At 39.4% G+C, this 20,542-nt stretch overlaps 1 protein-coding gene across 50 annotated transcripts in view; it reads right to left on the bottom strand.

The window, feature by feature from the left end:
• Positions 1 to 1,162: 1,162 nt before the first annotated feature.
• Positions 1,163 to 20,542, bottom strand: part of RIMS1 (regulating synaptic membrane exocytosis 1) — a 450,375-nt gene continuing 430,995 nt past the window's right edge. For all 50 annotated transcript variants that reach the window (XM_064486964.1, XM_064486968.1, XM_064486969.1 and 47 more), the window contains 5 exons: positions 10,021 to 10,159; positions 7,810 to 7,922; positions 5,143 to 5,244; positions 4,377 to 4,516; positions 1,163 to 2,290 (listed from right to left, as the gene is read on the bottom strand). In XM_064486964.1, the coding sequence (XP_064343034.1) occupies positions 2,072 to 2,290; positions 4,377 to 4,516; positions 5,143 to 5,244; positions 7,810 to 7,922; positions 10,021 to 10,159 (713 nt within the window). In that variant the 3' untranslated portion in view covers positions 1,163 to 2,071. The remainder of the gene's footprint in view (positions 2,291 to 4,376; positions 4,517 to 5,142; positions 5,245 to 7,809; positions 7,923 to 10,020; positions 10,160 to 20,542) is intronic.

Here is a 20,542-nt window from a genome sequence, read left to right as displayed (position 1 = left end):
CATTTAAAAGCACGGGGGGTGGGGTGTTAAGACAAGTGGTCAAAATAGAAAGATACTACCCAATTGGAATCTGTTGCTTGTTGGCCACTAAGACAGAACGGAATCTAGTAGAAGTGCACCAGTGCCTCAGTTCCTCCTGCTCAGCATGGTGAGTCGTGGTCGATCTGTGCCCCGCGGAGAGATGGGCAGGTGATTCTGGCTTGTGTAAATAATAAAGAATTCACTTGGTGCAGGCAGTATGTCTATGGATTGAAACCTAGTGTGTGTATACAGTGTCTACATGTGTTACGGCCCCACAGTAGGAATCTACACCAAAATATTTATTAGAAGGAATTTGGTCCATACTACATCACGGTTTCCAGAGGGTAAAAAATAAAGTCCATCTATAGACATTTCACCCCAGACTCACAGACCGAGTCCGGTTGGCTAAAACCTGCAAAATGTCTATAACAAAAATGGATGGCTTAGATTTCTTGGTTATTTCAGGAGAGTAATTAACGAGCAAACTGTACATGTACATGCAACATACAAGCTGGCCTATGTGGAACTAACATACGTTATTAAATAACCTTTTGTTTCTTTTTTCTTTCTTTCTTTCTTTTTTTTTTTTTTTTTTTTTTTTTTTTACAAAAAAACGTGCATGCAGCTTTGAACAGTTCCCAGTCATGCTGCTCTATTTGTGGAACCACAAAAGTTGAGTCACTCGTAAAAGGAGGGATTGCGGATGGATGCCCCTGCAGAGCCTACAGCGGGTAGCACACGGACAGACGGTCACGAGGGAGCTCAAGGCCGAGAAGAACTCAGATGGAGCAAATGCAAATGGACATGTGACTTTGTTTTATTCCCCCACCCACCCGCCCCAGAAAAGTAAGATCCTTTGCATTAAAAAATCAAGCTTTGTGCTTGCAACGATCTCAAAGAAATGTAAACTAAAATTTGATAAAAATGTGAGTTTAGTGCAGAATACGTCAACTGGAATTTCCAGTGGAATACTGAATGGCTCAGACCATGCTCTTTCCAGGACAGGTGGTGTGTCTACAATGAGACATGGCCCAGAAGCCTGGGACAGCGGACAGTGTCTTAAGCTCTAATTCATTTCTAGTCACCACTTTGGGAAGTCAAACATATGGTTTATACACATGAGCATGTACTTTTTTTTTTCTTGGATATCAGGAAGGAGAAGGCATTATGAGGAGTGTTTCTGAAGTACAATTATGTGTTAATTTTAGTTCCCAGCACTAGCCACTGACCGACTTCTGTAAAAGTCTTCCATGCAAAACAGTGGAGAACATAAAATACCGTTGCAGAATGCAAAAAGATATGCTCTTCATTCAAAAAAAGTGACTCTGTGATTTATTTGTTTTTGGAAGATAACTTTCTGTTATCTGGGTTTCTCCACATAAGACTTTGAAGAACAATAAAAGGAAAACCAGCAAAACCCCTGCTTGGCCTCACCTTGTCCTTACACATGTTGGGGAGATGCTGCAGAGACCACTTCAGCCCTTTTTTTTTTTTTTTTTTTTTTGGTGCTTTTGGAAAAAGAAAGAAAGGGTCTCTGGAAACATTACGAGGCCTTATCATGACAGACGAAAACCAGTGGCAATCACAAATACAGTGAAAAACAAAACAAAACAAAACAAATCAAGAAAGCAAAATCAGCAAACACCACACGAATAAACAAAAATTTCTCAAACATCAGGGAAGTAACACTGCTTGTGGTTTGTGCAGAAACACGTAAAATATAACTTTTCAGGGAGGGAGAGTTTCCAGTTTGTTCAATCTGGGGTGTCTGCATGTGTGTGTGTGAATTTGAGGTTTCCTCTCTTTCTTTGTTAGAAGCAACAGTGATTCTCATGAGCACATTGACTCTTCCTGTCATGTGATAGACTGCCTTGTTCTGTCCTACGAAGCCAGGTTTGAAACAACGATTGGGACATAGTATTGAAAAACTACCACAGGCAAAACACAAGTTGATTGTCTGTCTCCAACAATGCTTTGATCATGAAATATCTGGTTCAGATTATTATCCTGAAAGATAGAGTCTGACTGGACCGACTCTGGTGTGAGTTCACTAGGATCGGATGCAGGGAGGCCCAGTTGAACTTTCCAGAGATGATTGGGAAGCCCGGCGGGTCAGGGGAGTGAGGGTGGGGTCGACTAGTGATGACGGTGGAAACAATTTGTACCAGCCGATGACCATACTGGACAGATCGAGCTCTTCCAACAAGATCTGAGCCACACCCATAAAGCATTTATGGTCCATTCTGCCATAGTCTCCCCAGACAATCACCTGCAGAGACAGAGAAAGCAATGACACCAGGGCTTCTCTCTCCTTCACATTTGAAGAGTGGACAGCAAACTCTTCAGGGAGGTTTATTAGATTGGGAGGGGTAGATTGGGAGTTTGGGATTAACAGATACACACTACTACTGCATATAAAATAGATTAACAACAAGGCCCTCCTGAACAGCACAGGGAGCTATATTCAATTTCTTGTAATAAACTATAATGAAAAAGAATATGAAAAAATATATATGTATGCATGTATATGTACAAGTGAATCACTTTGCTGTGCACCTGAAACTAACATTGTAAATCAACTACACGTCAATAAAAAATAAGAATTAGAGAAAAAAAAAGTGGGCAGTCGGGGAAGGAGAGGAAATTAATACAACTAAGAATAAGGAGGCATAACAGATAAAAAGATACTAGCATTCAGGTGCTCGAAGAGAAACACACAATCCTTTTTTAGATTTGATGGAATGTGAATAATATTTCCCCGGTCAATGAAAGGTATTACCTAAAGAAACTATGTTAAAAAATAAATACACAAATTTATTTATATATAAATTCAACACCTTTTTTAGCAACTACTACCTAGTAAGTAATGAGCAGGGCCACAGAGAATTTAAAATTAAATTTGATTAATTAAAATTAAATCAATTAAAATGTATTAAGTTAATTAAACTAAAAATTAAATGAATTAATTTTAAAAATTAATTAAAATTGAATTAATTTAATAAATGTTTAATTAAAATTATAATTAAAAATTAAAGTTTTTGCAAGCTAGCAGGGCGAAACCACCCAAGTCAGTGTCGATGGAGTGTGTGTATGTCAGGGTATGTTTAAAGAATGAGACTACTCATTAAATTTCTTTTACACTATGGCCTTATTAGTGAAGGTGCAGCTTGACGATAATGGTAAGCTGGTGCCTTTTGAGGAACTGCCTGACAATTCTGACTTGCTCAGAAGATGAGTAAGTCAGTGAGCTCACCAACAGTGACCACAGTCTGAGTCGACTCCCTTGATGTCAGACCTACAGTCCATTCCACTTAATCCCAGGTTCTAGTTCTAATCTGTTCATGCCCCATAGAGGGTCGCAAATGAACTCATTCACCTGCTTGACCCAGGCAGGGATGGTGAATCCTGGCTTTTCAATTTACTGAGTAACTTTGCCAAATGATTTAATCCTTGTGATCCTCAGATGGCATCTTTGAGGTGGGGATAATGGTGGTCAAAACATTTAGAAAAGGTTATGTATGTTAGCAGCTAACAATGTATCTGATGTTCAGCCAGTCCTGAATATCTGCTGGTCTTTTCCTTCCTCTTTACAGCTCTCGTCTGACACCTGGTAATGCTCAATGAACTATTTTTAGCATCAGCTGCCTTGATATATGTACATATGTATCAAGAAGAGGGAAGGGGTGGGAAATAGAGCAAAAGGAGAGGAAAGTGAAAATAAAAATCTTGTTTTTTGTTTGTCTACCAGACATTTTTTGTGTGGGTTTTTTTTAACATTTTTGGGGGGTCACTTTACAATGTTGCATCAATTTGTGGTGTATGACATACTGTTTCAGTAACACATATACATATGTGTATTCTTTTTCATGTTCTTTTTTATTATGGGTCACTACAAGATATTGAATATAGTTCCCTGTTCTATACAAAAGAAACTGTTGTTTATCTCTTTTATATACAGTAGTTTGTATCTGCAAATCTCCAACTCCCAATTTATCCTCTCCCACCCCCTTCCCCCTGGTAACCATAAGTTTGTTCTCTATGTCAGTGAGTCTCTTTCTTTTTTTGTAAATAAGTTAATTTGTGTCTTTTTTTAAGACTCCGCATGTAAGTGATATCATGGTATTTTTCTTTCTCTCTCTGGCTTACTTCACTTAGAATGATGATCACGGCCACCAGGTATTTTTAACATTACACACTATTTGGATAGTAAATTAACATTTTTTTTTTCTACTCAAGGATCTTATACTATGTTTCTCTGTACTGAAGTTTACTCTCTTTGTGTTTGACCATCCTTCAGTGTTTATATAAATAATGTGCCTATTACAATGCAAACATTTAAACAAGCTATTACTGACCTGAAGGACTTTACCCTGGGGACTTTCGTCAAAAACCAGGGACTGTTGATACAAAGGATCAAGGGTTTTTCTTGCAATTCTTGTCTTCTTCTTGGCTATGCACGCCCCATTTTCCAAAAGGTATACTTTGACATATGGAGCTGAAAAAGGTAACATTGACATGTAAGAAGTTAATGCCTTAAGTTAAATTGATTTTATTACAAGTGCTTTATGAGAGTAGAGATGCTTATGGAGAGTTTCCCACTGATTATTTAAATCACTTAAAAATGTCAGTGCTTCATAAATTCTGTCCCTTAAAACCCATATGTTAACCACAAATGCTACTTTCCTCATTTCAAGTAAATGCATGCAAAATTATCATAAGATTTTGACTGACTTAGTTTATGACTGGCAACGTAATAAAGGTTTGTCTTAAAGCTCTTTTTATATCTAAAAGCTCATCCTTTTTACGATTAGAACTCAGTTTTTTTCCCTGAATGTGTAAATGTGAAGCAAAAATAACTGACACACGGTAAGAAGCAGTCATAACTAAACTCGTCTTAGTATGACAATGCTTCTCCTAAGACTTTCTGACAATGATTGTGCAAGGAAAACCCAGGTCCACTTTTATACAATCAACATAGAAAACATAGAAAAGCTGCCTTTTTAATCAATCAGATAATGCAGAACAGAGCACATGAAAGTCAAAGGCAGTGAATGTTTTGAGTTTTTGCCTTTTTGCCCATGTAGGACTCTCTCATAGAAATTCAGTAAGACCGCTCCTTACCAGGTGTAGATTTGGAACCAGGTTTTTGTGTGAGGCTCCGTGCTCTAATAACTTCAACTTCTAATTGGCCCTTTTTATCTTCCATTCCGATCTGTATATCACCTGTGAGTGGAGGGGAAGCAGAACGTTTTCAGCTTCTTTGCCGTTACAGGCGGTTAAAAAAAGAGAGGTCCGTAACAGACTCCAAAGTACGATTTTTTTTTTCTTTCGCTGCTTCCAAATCAGGTTTTGAAATGTTTCTCTTCCCTTTTCTGATACTCGTCCAACTTATATAAGTTGCTTAATTATAATAATGCTGAAATATTTAAGTGATTCCTGTACTCACCAGAAGGATCCTTGATGTCATCTGGTGTATAATACTTCTTAATAAAAAAGTGTCATTATCTGTATTTCCATTATTTAGAGAAACTCATCATTAATGTTTTGGTAAATATCTTAGTAATTTCATATGTTCTTCCCTCCTCATCTCCCTCTCTTCTTTCCTTCCTTCCACCTTTATCTGTCTGTCTGTCTGTCTATCTATCTATCCATCATCTATCTACCCAGTCCCCACAGCCCACTAAGAATGTTATTACAATATGTCTACTTTTTGCCAATCTGACACTCAAAAAGTTATAATTAGCGTTTTTTGATGATGAGGGAGGCTGAACATATTTCTAAATATTTTCAATTTTTATTCCTTCTTATGTATTGCCTGTTCATGTCCTTTGCCCATTTTTATAAGTTGTTCAGCTTTTTCTGAAGGATATGATACTTTATTCCTGAAAATGTTGAGTAGGATTACTTCTAAGTTAGTTTTAGTTGGTTGAATCATCTCCATTTTCTTAGTTGGGAATTCCTTTTATTTGCCCAGTTCATTGATCAACATCATGCTTCTGAATTGTTAATTAGTTTTATAATAATTCTGTTTCAGATTTTAGCTCCTGGGTTCCTTGGGGCTTTTGTTTTTGTTTTAATCACATAAATACATGGTTTAAAGAATCAAACTGTTCTGTAAGACTTGTTATTAGTATGAAATATTCCAGCCTCTCTCTGTCTCAACATCTTGCCTTCCAAAGGCCCCTGCTTTCAAAATTTTTAATATTTTAACCAATTCATTTTTTACTTTTTGGCATTTGCATCCCTATCTCTAAATACTATACTTGTAAGATAGCTTCCTTTTTTTTTCCTTCAGTTTTGGGTACTATTAGTGACTTCTAATTTCACTCTCTCTCACTGTCTTCCTACCCCCGCTGTATACTCGACATCTTCTGTCATCGCATCCTCCCACTATTAATATTTATATTATGACTATGTAACATTGCTTATAGCTGAGTGAACCGGAATACTGTGATCATTTCCCATTTCTAGGACACTCTTCCTTTTCCCCACACCTAAGAAGTGTCTTTTAAAAAGCATTCGCCTACATCTTTATGCCCGTGTCACGAGTTCCACCCCTCACTCTCTCCTGGTTGTCTACCTCTTCCATTAGGCGTTCTATAGATTTTATCTTATGACTGGGACATGCTACAGTTTGGACAAGTTGCTTTTAAAGGTGCTGAAGCTGTTCTCTCCACATTTTCCTTCACTACCATTTTGGGTAACTCAGTCATGTCTCTATTGTCCTGAAGCATTTATTTACTCGATCTCATAGTCCTCTTTTTCAGTTCACAGTTTTTTAAGTTCACTTAGTTCATTTTGGGGAAGTAGATCCTCTAATAGCTTTCTGAGTAATGATGGGAATGAGGAAAACATTTTGAGACTCTTCTTGTCTGAGTATGTATTCATTCCAGCCTCAAACTTACTTGATGATTTAGCTGCCTGTTGTACTCAAGGGTGGAAACCACCTGATCCTCAGAATTTAAGATGATGCTGAGTAGTTTTCTGGCTTCCAGTATTATGCTTGAAGAGTCCAATGAGAATCAGATTTTTAATAGTTTGTACAGGATTATTTTTCTCTTAGGAAACTTTCAGGAGTTCCTATTAATCTCTGGTGCTGCAAAATTCCGTGATGATGTCCTTGTGTTGAACTATTCTTACGCATTTTGCTGAGTTCTCTCTGGGTCCTTTCAAGCTGGAATCTCATGTCCATTCAGGGAAACATTTATTGCACATGTTACATAAAATTTTCTCAATTCATCATCTTTTTAAACCATCATTTATGGTATATTTTGCCAGTAGAAATTTTTGATTTATCTGCCTCTGGGTTGGAAGTTCTGTCCCACTCCAAAAGTACAGAAACAGTAATGTTTCTCAGTATTTTCTAATGTCTTTCTTCACCCCCTGTTTCTCTTTTACAATTGAGTCCAAAATATTATTTTTTTAAGTTCTGATGTAGGGAGGTAATTTTCTTATTATTTTTTTTTTGCATCAACACTATGCCAACATCCTTTACTAGATAAACCATCATTTTTTCCACACTATAAAGTGCTACCCTTCTCCTCCATTTGGATCTACTGTAGACTTTCTATCTTAACAGAATTTTGAGAATTCAAAGATTGACGCCTAACTTCATTCATTTTGCGTAATGTCTCGTTAGAAAAATGCATTAGAAATCAGATTAGTCCCTTGAACCCAACAATACCTAAGCTAACATGTTGCTTCTTGCTTGTATTCCTATTCTGCTACTTTTAAGTGATCTTGTCAACCACGAAACATCAGTTTCCCCACAGAGAAAATGATTCTTACCCATCGCAGGGGTGGCGAGGGTTTGGCGGCCAACAAGCTGGGCTGGTCCCAGTCCATCAAGAAAGTCGCTGAATTGACTATCCGCTGCTAGCCGTACTCCAGGGAATATCAAGCTATGAGCAAACAGACATACATTAAAACACTAGATCTCCTGGAATTCTTTTCAACAGTTTCCATTAGACTACTAATTCGGATTGTGTATTACACAGTGCTTAGGCAATCAGTTCACTTACTGATTCTCGGCAATGCCTCTGAACCAAGCATCTGAGGCTCAGCACTGATGGAGAAAAGGTCTAAACTGTCAGTGGAAGACCCACCGTTCTATCCAGGAGGCCCCGTGTAGTTTCTAATGTAGTAAATTTTCTGGACACTTTACAGATACAAACCCCTACATAAATGTCTCACTGAGATAAGATATTCGATATGAATTTTTACATCATGAACTACATAATTACTCATGAGCATCAAGTAACATGAGTGCTAAGTTTTAAAAAGCGGCCAGTAATTTTTTAAAATAAATATGATAGCCTCGTTCAAATCCTTATTTCCAAACCAAAATGTTTAATTTCATTTGTGGGTGAACTAAAATTTCATGTCATCTGAGATTTTTAATTAGTTCAAATAGAAATGAACCGGTTAAAGTATGTCTGTTTCTCACCACACCTCAGCTGCCTGAAACCCCTAGGCTGCACCCTCCTCCCCCAGAGCAGGGACTGTGCCTGTTTGCTGATGTTCCCTGGTAACAGGAACCAGGCTGGCTACATTGCTGGGCTTCAGTAAGTAGTTTTTGGAATAAACAGATTTCTACAAAGATTGATGGCTTCCCGTGTGCTTTCACACATATTTCTTCACAATGAAAGGAATGAGACATGGTATCTGTTTTGATCCCATTCAGAGACTATAAGATAAATCAATGAGAGGATAAGTGGCTTATCCATGGTGGAGGTAAATATTACCGGATTTGTTAACTGTCTTTTTCTAGGAAGCACTATATAAATATTTATTACTATTATCAGTGGTTTTTTTTGTTTTTTATTGAAGTATATAGTCAGTTTACAATGTGTCAATTTCTGGTGTACAGCACAGTGATTCAGTCATACTGAATTTGTTACTTGTCTTATCAGAAAATAACGCCTCCAATCTTATTTGCACATGGCTTTGACATCTCAGCAGATACTGGTTTTTCATCAGCAAGTTTAACTCCATAACATGCCTGCTGAGTTTTGTTCTTAGCTATACCTTGCTGGGAGTATGCACACCAGCCACTTCATCACATAAAGGGACTCACAAGTTTCAGGAACAGGAAAGTAGATTGTGAACATTAACTTGGCATAATTTTATTTCATTTTTGGAACAAAATAGAAAAATGCCAGTAAAATAAAATCAGCGATTCATATTAGATTGGTAAAAGATACCTGAATGGTAAGAAATAAGTAATGATGGAAAACTTGTGCAAGGTCAATCCCAAGTAATTTACTGCAGAATAATAATTACTTATTTGTAAGCTCTATCAGCTCTGTAAAAGTTCAGTAGGAACAGAGAAATTCTCAAGCATAGGAAAATGCAGGTTTTCTGCAGGGCATATGTGAAATGGTAAAAAGTAAACAGAACAAAAATCTAGTTACATATATTTTTTACAATAAATTCATTTCAGAATTAACTAAAATGCTTTAATCAGAAAAACAATGAAGGAGATAGATCCTGGGCTTTTCCCCTAAGGTAAAATTGAATTAGTGATGTTTTAAAAACAAGACAATTTAAGTGGTTATTATGAGATGGTTAGACTTACAACAACTTAGAGCCCAAACAGTTTGGAGAAAAGTAAGAATATGGGAAATTAGCTCCTTATTTCTAGATTTTAATTCAGATTTTGACAACCGAGCCAGATAGTGAATTTTTCATATGAAAGAATCCATTAAGTATGGCATTTCTACAATAAGCATCCAGGAATGGACTTTTCTGAGCTCTTCTGGATGACAGAATTTAGTTATGCTTGTTGACCCACCATTTCTTCATCCTTAAAAGTGTGCCTGACCCGGTGCAGAGGTGTGTCCTTGTGTGTGTGTGCCCTAAGAGGTTAGGGTGTTTGCGGTTGAGCTTCTGGTTAAATAAAGAAGCTGTGTGACCACCCCTGGTGGCTTTGGCATTCCATCTGTGACCCCGTGATGGGTCCTTGGCCCTAAGCCATAGGGATACGCTGACGTCACTTACTTTCCCTCGGAGCTGTAGCTGTTGATGCTGCCGTCAGTGGACTCCCGACTGGGCTGCCGCACCATCTTCCTCATCTCCGCTGCCATGCCTGTCTCTGTACTTCTCTGGATGGTACTTTTTAACTTCTTGTGGCCTGACTCTGACGGGAGAGAGTGAAAGAAACTCTAAGTTTGTCTTAGACAATTTCCCCCCTGGATAGCGACTGATTCTGCAAATACAAAAATAGCTCATGAAGCATGGAATTACAAATTTACTCAGAAAAACGGCATCTAGGAGAACAATCTGATGACTTAAATCTCTTTGCCAAAGTCGGCTTTGGCCAAGGAGGGTAGCAGCAGAAGGCAGAAACCTGCTCAGATCCAGAGACTGCCTGAAACTCAGTGAACCAAGACGAGCCCACTGAGTTACTCCTACGGAAGTCGTCAACGTCCGTGAAACGCTGGATTTTGCACTGAGCCATTATGTGGAACCTAATTCATTTCCCCTAATCTGAAACACTCCAAATGTGCGGGAACAGATCTAAATCAGTGGGTCACGTCCTTTAAAGAAGAGGCACTTGGATCCCAACATGAAAAACACCACTGTTTTGGTACCACTGGGTATCTGCAGGTCTCACAGAAAGAGCAGTCTTGTATTTAATGATTTTTGCAACACCTTAAATACACGATCTTGTGGAAGGCGCCACAGAGGTTACATATGTAGATGATCTCAATTCCAAGACTACACAGCTCTGCACAACATTTCGACTCAGCTGCAGGACTTCTGACCGGCAGTTGTAGGGGTGAGCATGTCTGCACCGTGACTGATGTTGGCTAACCATTTTCCTGATAAAACTCTAAGTTCAGAGCCACTCCCTTGGGCCCCTTTGAAAGGCGCTAGCCAGCATCCTCATCATAGCACGGATATGGAAAATTCTAAAACATTTATTTGATTAGAACAAAATTAAAAGGTTAGCCAGACTGTTAGACTTTTCCCACCTGACATGATTTTTCTCTCTACCCCTTCTATCTGCATTTCTTGTTTTCTTTCTTTTTTTTCACATAGTATCCTTTAATACTCATGAGTAATATATGAAAATGTTCTATATACATAACCACATACATAAACTACATATATATACACATAAACTTCTCAGTCTTCATATAACCCCTGTGAAGATGCCCTCCAAACACGCCCAAATAAACCCCATGAAAGCTGCATGGCTTCCTCTGTTTTGGTCACCTTTTGTTAACCGTCTGATAAGACATTAATCAGTTATCCTCTACAGACTCGGTGCTGCATAATCGCTACATAAGAGCCACGCTGGTTTCATAAAAGTGTAAATTCGAAGATGTCACTCCTGTGCTCAAGATTTTGTAATGGTTTATCATCAAAATTAAAAGAAAATCAACTTATGACAGCACTATTTACAATAGCCAAGAGATGGAAACAACCTAAATGTCCACTGACAGAGGACTGGATAAAGAAGTTGTGGTACATTTCTACAATGGAATACCACTCAGCCATAGGAGAGAATGAAATAACGCCATTTGCAGCAACACGGATGGACCTAGAGATCGTCATTCTAAGTAAAGTAGGCCAGAAAGAGAAAAAAAATTACCATATGATATCACTTATATGTGGAATCTAAAAAAAAAAAAAAAGACACAAATGAACTTATCTACAGGATAGAAACAGACTCACAGACATAGAGAACAAATTTGTGGTTTTTGGTGGGGAAAGGGGAAGGGAGTGGGGAAGGATGAATTGGGAGTTTGAGATTTGCAGATACTAACTACTATATATAAAATAGATAAACAACAAGTTTATACTGTATAGCACACAGAACTCTATTCAATATCTTGTACTAATCTATAATGAAAAAGAATATGAAAAGGAATATACGTATGTGGATGTATGACTGAAACATTATGTTGTGCACCAGAAACTGACACAACATTGTAAACTGACTATATTTCAATTAAAAAAAAGAAAAGAAAATTCAAAACTGTTATCATGGTCTCAAAATGCCATAGATCTGGCCCCAGGCTACCTCTCAGAACTCCCCTCCCTCCACCCGACAGGGACACTGCCCTCCAGGCACACAGCCTGCCTTGCGTTTGCTTGGACCCTCCGAGGATGCTGCTGCTGGCCCCTTTCCTCACCATCTGCCCTTCTGATTTTCTTGTTCCTCCAGGGCTGTGCCCCGACACTGCCTCTTCAGAGAGGCTTGCTCTGACGCTCATTGCTCTTTATCCCTTCCCCACGCTGTAGTGTCTTCACAGCGCCACTCTACCTGCTGGTAAAGCTTTATTTGACTGTTTGTGTGTTGGTGTTTCCTCAGTTGGACTTTCCTCTCTACCAGGAGGGTGATGCTGGGAGTATACCTCCCCATCATCCCTCGTGTCTAGAACAGGACTGTGAACTCATTAACAGGACCACATCACTGGTACTAACACGCATTCTTCTTATTCCATTTAACACAATTATAATACAATACAAACATGTGTACATTTACTCTTTAGAAGATTGTACTGTTTCACTGAATGGTTATGTGGTATCATAATTAAACCCTTTCCTTACTGATGAGCATTTGGGATGTTTCCAATTGTTATGGGAGCATTTCTATAGGATACATTTTTAGAAGTTGAAATGCTAGTAAACTGATTTAATCTTATTTGCTATCCCGAAACTGCCCTTTAGAAACATTGTAGCCATTTGCCCTCCTACCAGCATTCGAGGGGATGTGACTGTTTTCCCACCTCTGGCTCCGGATTCTCTGCCTTTCCCCTTTCTGGTCTCTGTCTTGCCCACTTGGCTTACTGTAGACTGTGTACACTTACTCAAGGCGGGGATTTCATCTACAGCCACTCCGAGTGCTGTTTAATTTAGTTTGGGTGTTGATGTATGTACATCCTGTGCCTTCTTCTTAGGTGTCATTCCTTTACGAGGTCACCATGTCTGCAGCACTGTACTCTTGCATGCACACTGGCTACACCCGCCTGAGGGGCAGGGGCGAGCCCCAAGGGTGTATCACCCAAGTGGGCCAAGGGGAACTGTGACAAATGTTTACCCAAGGCAGCCTGAAGGCAGAACACCACATTCTACTGAAAATCATGAAGTTCACAGTGAGAAAAATCAGGGCAAAGTTTAAACAGTGAGAGCTACTTTAAACAGTGAGAGATGCTGTAAATTGAAGGGGACACCATTTAGAGGATCTGTGGTAAGGGGGATCAGGTTAGAGTATTTGTTCATTCAGTTTTTCATTTATGCATCCATCCATCCATCCAACAGATATTTACTGAGCACCGACCAGGTGCCCCGCACTGTTCTGGTGCTGGGAATACACAGATGAAGACCAATTTCCTGCCGCCATGATGCTTACCCATGTGTGTGTACAAGAAAGGCAATGAACAAACAAATATGTACATAATATGCGAGGTAATAAGTCTTATGGAGAAAAATAGGCAGGATGAGGGGAGTGGAGAGTGACAGGGCAGAGCAGCAATGGTTTTATTAAAAAGAGGTCAGGGTCGATACAGAGGAAGTGAGGGAACAGGCAGGTGGCACCCATGCTGGGTGGGTCCCTGTGACTGTGCGGGGGCGGCTGTGAGTGGCGTGGTCTGGAGGAGTAGCTGTCGATCAGTAGCACATGGTCCTCCAGGTTTTCTTCTGCAGTCTTTCCAGGGCTGATGTCGACTCTGGCCGGGATGCTGTGTGTGCACCTGGCAGTTGGATGCCGGATGGGGAGAGGGGCTGTTGGAACCTAACTTCTCTCGCATCTCCTAACCCCAGCTCCACATGGTTGTCACACATGACATATTGGTTCAATGAATGAAAACATTTAAAAGCCAAGAGTCTTTATTAATTTGTACTTTTTAACTGGGATATCAAATTTTCTTAAAGAAGGGTCTATCTACAGGGTGTTCTGAAATCGTTAGAGCAGTTGTTTAGCTCTTTTTATTTTTTAAATTTATTTTATTTTAGTTGATTTATGATGTGTTAATTTCTGGTATACAGCATAGTGATTCAGTTATACTTTATATATATGTATGTCCATTTTCATATTCTTTTTCATTATAAGTTGCTACAAGATATTGAATAAGGTTCTCCATTTTATACAGTAGAAATGTATTGTTTATCTATTTTATATATAGTAGTTAGTATCTGCAAATCTCGAACTCCCAATTTATCCCTTCCCACCCCCTTTCCCCGCTGGTAACCACAACTTTGCTTCTGTTTTGTAAATAAGTACATTAGTCTCTTTTTTTAGATTTCACACACAAATGTTATTATATGGTATTTTTTCTTTCTTTTTCTGGCTTACTTCATTTAGTATGATAATCTCCAGGTCCATTCATGTTGCTGTAAATGACATTATTTCATTATTTTTTATGGCTGAGTAGTATTCCACTGTGTGTGTATCCACACACAGAGTGGATATCTATCTATCTATATCTATATATTGATATATATATATAGGTTATTGAACTTTCTTTTATACTTATTTAGTTTAGTTTTCTGAATTTGAATAATCCTTTTTTTAATTTTAAAGTTTGTGTTTTAGTCCTTCTGAAGGTGGGAAACATGGACAGATTCCTCGGTCTTATCTTATTCAATGTTAGTAAATATTCAATGCAAAGAACACTGATGCACTCAACAATTTGATAAAGGCCCAGGTAACAGCTGGATAAACAATTCCAGCTGTGGATTTGTCTTACTTATATTCATAGGGGCTTTAATATTACCTGGAATGCAAGGGTTGGAGGGAACACTGTTTGATAGATGTGGACACTGTACGTCTGGAGAAGCATCGTTCATGCAACGAATACTTGTTCAACACTCGCACTGGTCCTTGCCTTTTCTAGATGCTGGTGATACATCAATAAACGCAACAGACAAGAATCTCTGCCCGAGTGGAGCTTACATTCTAGTGAATACAGTGACTGCTCACTGTTGCCCTCCTGAGCGGCAGAAGCTGGGCTGCTGGATTAGAAACCTGATTTTCTTTTTCTTTTTCTAGAGGGGAGTGATATTTCGGTTTATTTATTTATTATTTTTATTATTATTATTTTTAATGGAAGTACTGGGGATTGAACCCAGGACCTTGCGCATGCTAAGCATGAACTCTACCACTGAGTTATACCCTCCCCCCAGAAACCTGATTTTCTGAACCTCAGTTTTGTGATCATTCCATTATTTCACAGTTTAGGAAAACACAGAATCTGATCTCATTCATTTTAAACATAGAACAAGAGTTTAGCTACATAGATATCGTCATGTATACATTTATGGATGGGGTTACAACTGCACTTGAAAACTTCAAAAGCCACATCCATTCTAACACAAGAACAAGTGTGTATAATTATTTCTCCATGCTGTAATTACAGCATAAATTGGTTACATAAATGTAATTTTTAATATCAGTATAATGTATTAAACCATTAAATATCAGAAAACAGTTACATTGGTAAAGGACACCACTGTTACTTAACAGTCATTTGCATCCACTGAAGAGTCATTAATCTGATCAAGACACGAAGTCAACTGTCAAATTATATCATGAAACCTTTGACCTGATACCGCTGTTCCAAGTATTATACAAAGAACAAAAGGATTAGAAAACTAGTATATTTTAAGAGTCTATATTCACAAACACATAAAAATTAGTATGGTCCATAATATTTGAAGACAATATCCCCCTGCTTTGGAAGAACAAACTCTCTCTTAAAGAATTTTCCGACGTGTACCATATTTACACATGAACTCTTTATCTCTTTCCATATTTAGAGATGTTGGATTGAGAAACACCCGACTGACTTATTAATTCATTCTGTGAATACTTATTAAGCACCAAGTACCTATAATCTGATAGACATCGTTCTAGGTGTCGGGGCTACAACAGTCACAAGACAAGACGGCACATACAATAAACGACTAGAGCAAGGAAGTTAACATGATAATTTTAGACATTGATCATCATCTTAAAAAAAAGAAAGAAGAGAAGGTCTCACTAGAGTGAGTTACTTTCCATCAGCTGGGCAGGGAAGGCCACTTCTGAGAAGGTAAAGAGGGGGCCACCACAAGAAGGTCTGAAGGAAGGATGCTCCAGGCAGAAGGAGCAAGTGTCAGACCCTGGGGAGTGACTGACATTGCTTGGCTTGTCTGAGAAGCTGGGAAGACCAGGGGGAGCAGCCCCGCTGGGCAGCAACTGATTCCATCCTGAGTGTGATGGGAGAGCCAAGGGGAGAGTCATGAGCTGATTTCCATTCTCTGGGGATCACCCTAGCTACTGGGTGGAGAAGGAATTTTAAGAACCAGAGTAGAAGAGGCAGAAGACCTGGAAAGCGACTTTCCTCCCTAAGGAGAGAGAGATGGTGGCCGAGGTTAGGGGAGCAGCGGTGGAGATAAGGGAGGGGGGCTTTGATTACATTTCAAAGTGGAGCTGGCAGTCCTTGCTCTGTCAGATGTGTAAGTGGTTCAGACAAAAAGAAGAAATCAGGGGGAGGGTAGAGCTCAGGGGTAGAGCACGTGCTTAGCATGCATGAGGTCCTGGGTTCATTTTCTGTTAAAAAATTAAAATAAATAAACCTAATCACCCCCCAAACAAACAAACAAAAAGAAGAAATCAGTAACTTTAAGGTTTTTAGTTAGGATAACTGGCTGAATGATCGCATCACTTGCTGGAAAGGGAGAGGGACTCATTGTGGGTGGTGGAATTTACGAGATCTCTTGTGGACGCCTGAGGGGCTCCCTAAATAGCCGTGTGCAGAGCAAAGCAGGAAGAATGTGTCTGAGTCAGGACATGAGGGACAGGTCAGGGCCCCAAACTGATGGGAAGGTAGACAGACAGACAGACAGACAGATAGAAAGACAGACAAGATATATTGGCAGGCAGATGGAATAAAAATCTATGGTACCAAGTGTAACAGGGAGGGAGTACAGAGATTAAAGGAGGAGGCAGAATGGAGCCAAAAACAACTCTATATTTAGAGGTCCAGGAAAAAATCAAGACTGTTAAGCAGTCTACAGCTTAGAAGGGAAGGCCATTTAAGGTACAGAAAAAAAATAGGTAAGTGTCATTGTGCAGAAATCAGAAGAATAAAGCATTTCAAGAAGTAAGAGAATTAAGTGTTAATCACTACTCAGAATTTTAGTAAGAAACAGGCACACAGAGGTGACATCACTCGGCTCCACTGGGATCACTGATTTCGAGGGGAGTAGATCTGGTGAAGGAGTGGGCGGGAGCCTGAGGGGAAGGACCAATCAGAAGAGAGCACGAGAGAGGAGGCAGTGGAGCAGCCTAGGACCATCAGTAGAAGGTCTGCAGCGATGGAGACTGAGAATTTGGAGAGTCACAGCGGAAGAGGGGAGGTGGTCTATTTTTTAAGATGGTTGATATTAGAGCCTGTTTCTATGCATGTGGGAATCAATCAATGCAAAGGGTGAAACGCAACAGTTTTAGTCTAATATTATTGGCGGGAGAGGTGGATAATGATACCTAATGTCTGACAAATCATCTTTCCATCAAAGCTGTCTCTAATGCCAAATGAAGAGTCAATTCCATCCACTAACTGGAAAAATCAGTAAAAGAATATCACCTAATTGATTAAACAGTTTGGGTCCAAAAGATAAACGTAATAATGTCCTATTAACTCACAAGGAGAAACTACATGGTAAGTGCAACCTCCTGGTTACCCTGAAAGTAACAACTGACGTCAGTGACAAAAGTTATTTTTTTTATATACAGAGCAACCAAATTCAGTTCTTTTTAAACAGAAACATTGTGGTGGTTTATTTGATTTGTTTTGTTCATTCATTCCTTTGTTTGCTTAATCGCTGAACTATTTCCTGAGTGCTTTGGGCCAGTTCTGTACATAAAATGGAAAGGAAAGAAGCCCTGACTCCAACTGGCTTGTGGTCCAGGAGGAGAGACTGAAAAGCACAGAGTTTCATTGTGATTCAGTGCAAATGAAGCACTAAGGATTTCTTCTACACAAACTGAGCTCAGGTATTTATCTTGTGTAAATTCAACAGCCTGTGTGAGGAGGAGAGAGAACAACAGTGAGGGGAGCCTGCTGTTTGCTCCACCACCAAAGCAGCAGGTAACCTGGTGGGATCAGGTGTGAGAGACACTCATCTCCTCTTCCTTTTCTTTGTTTCTGTTCCTGAAGATAATTCCAGCGTTTACAGTGATCTTTAAAATCATCTGCCTATATATCCGGACGGAACTTTAAGGCAAATAGACACCTGCTATGAAATAGTGTTCATAGCAGCACTATATACAATAGCCAAGACATGGAGACAACCCAAATGCCCATCGACAGATGACTGGATAAAGAAGCTGTGGTATATTTATACAATGGAATACTATTCAGCCATAAAAAATAATAAAATAATGTCATTTGCCACAACATGGATGGATCTGGAGAAAATATCATATTATATCACTTATATGTGGAGTCTAAAAAAAAGGACAAATGGACTTATTTACAAAACAGACTCACAGACATAGAAAACAAACTTATGGTTACCAGGGGGAAAAGGGTGGGAAGAGATAAATTATGAGTTCAAGATTTGTAGATACTAATAATTATGCATAAAATAGATAAACAATGAGTTTCTGCTGTATATTACAAGGAACAATATTCAATATCTTGTTCAATACCTATAATGAAAAAGAACATGAAAAGGAATATATGTGTGTACATGTATGACTGAAACATGATGCTGTACACCAAAAATCAACACAACATTGTCAATTGGCTATACTTCAATAAAAAAATAAACTGCCTAAAAACTACTTTCACTGGTGTGCAAACAAAGCAGCAGCAATACAGTCAAGCTGACAGCACTGACTCATGGAAAAGACCACAGGTTGGTATCCAAGGAATTTTCAAAGGAGACTAACTACACAGATGAGGAAGCAGGGACTTGTATTTTAGGCCCAGAGAACAGTACATGTAAAGGTCCTAACATGATGAAAAGCATGGCCCCTTGAGAGAGATACGTTTGTTTTCAGGGTGACCTGAGTTCTGTGAATGAACGGGGAGTGCAGGTGCGGGAGGCAGAGCTGGGGAAGGGGCAAGGGAGGCTCGCACCAGCCCTCTGATCTGATGCTCTGAGGGTGCACAACTGGGTACCACATGGGTGGCCTTCTTTATAGACCTCAAGGTCTTGGTCTTCCCAATGCCCCTGCTATCCATGCACAGCTGTGTGTAGTGGGCGTGATGCACAAAAGGACACAGCCCCACTGTCACAGGGCTCCAGCCATCACTCCGTACAAGGAAGTCCCCAGCAGCGCTCCTCCGCTGATGTCAGGTGCTGCCAGCATTGCGGTTCCCACACAGTCGGAAACTTTTATTAGGCCGTCTGTTCTAACAGTGCTACAGTGGGGTTGTTTGGTAATTTTTAAACAAACAAACATAAATGTTCCTTTTGTGCTGGGCCAAGGTTTCTGAATATATTTTTATCCCGAGCCAGATAAGTCCAACTTGTAAAAGTTTCATAGGTCTGGAGAATATTTTTAGAAAATCACATGAGGGTTCTTTGACTTCTACGGTTTCCCTCATTTTTATTCTCCAGTTTAATCCCATCGGCCACAAAGTCCGTAATTTCCTCTTCCCGTCTACCAAAGAGGTTTCTAACGAAAGATCCACAGGGGTTGAGGAGCTAAAAATAGCATCATTCAGAATCCCTTTGTGAGATGGACGGAATAGATTCCCTGGATGGTGTTTTCAGAACCTTCCAGTCTTCCCCAGAGATGTGGTTATCCTCTTACTCCACTCCCATAACACAAAAGAGGTCAGATGCTTTCCTTTGCTGCATCCACTTTAAGTTTTCCACAGAGAACTTAGAAAAGGGACTCGTCTATGGTGAACACTGACCTTTCGTTTTCAACCCGTCTGTGGCTAAGCGTGGTTCTTTGGTGAGAAACGCGGTATTGTTCTGAGCGACCATGATGCCTCCCAGATCAGCTGGGTCCACTCAACCACACGCGAGCTTTCCAGCCAAATGTTTGCTACTGTGACATCAATCTTTCCTCTTGCCCAGTTGGTGAAAATGTAAGAGAGGGCAAGTTCAAGATGGGCTTTTAAATAATCTGCATATGAAACTTAGTAACGTTGCCCCCAAAATATTTCAGTAAAGAAGTCATTGAAACACACCCCTGCACTCTATCCTATTTTGGCCAAGGCCAGTAGGGAGGTGAACACTTAATTGCTGGACTTCTCACTGGTGCCAACTGCTGGATTTCATAGCCTCAATGATTCCAAAGTGTGTCCACATGATGGCTGAATTCTGTCTCCCTTGCTCCCACCTCCCAATTCCTAGGTTGAAGTCCTAACCCACAGCCCCTTAGAATAGGATGTATTTGGAGACATGAATAAACAGAGTTCCAACAATTCAAGGTTCAGAAAATCAGATCGCAGATTGATTTGACCAGAAGCAGTAAACAGATCAAACTTACATCAAGTGTGTTTCTTAATTTTTTTTTTTTTTACTATTCTTTGTTCTAAATACGCTAATTGAAGCTGGATTTCAC

Source organism: Camelus dromedarius, chromosome 6 (genome assembly GCF_036321535.1).
Source record: "Camelus dromedarius isolate mCamDro1 chromosome 6, mCamDro1.pat, whole genome shotgun sequence".
In the NCBI taxonomy this organism is placed as follows: domain Eukaryota; kingdom Metazoa; phylum Chordata; class Mammalia; order Artiodactyla; family Camelidae; genus Camelus; species Camelus dromedarius.
This window is presented reverse-complemented; position numbering and strand designations above follow the sequence as displayed.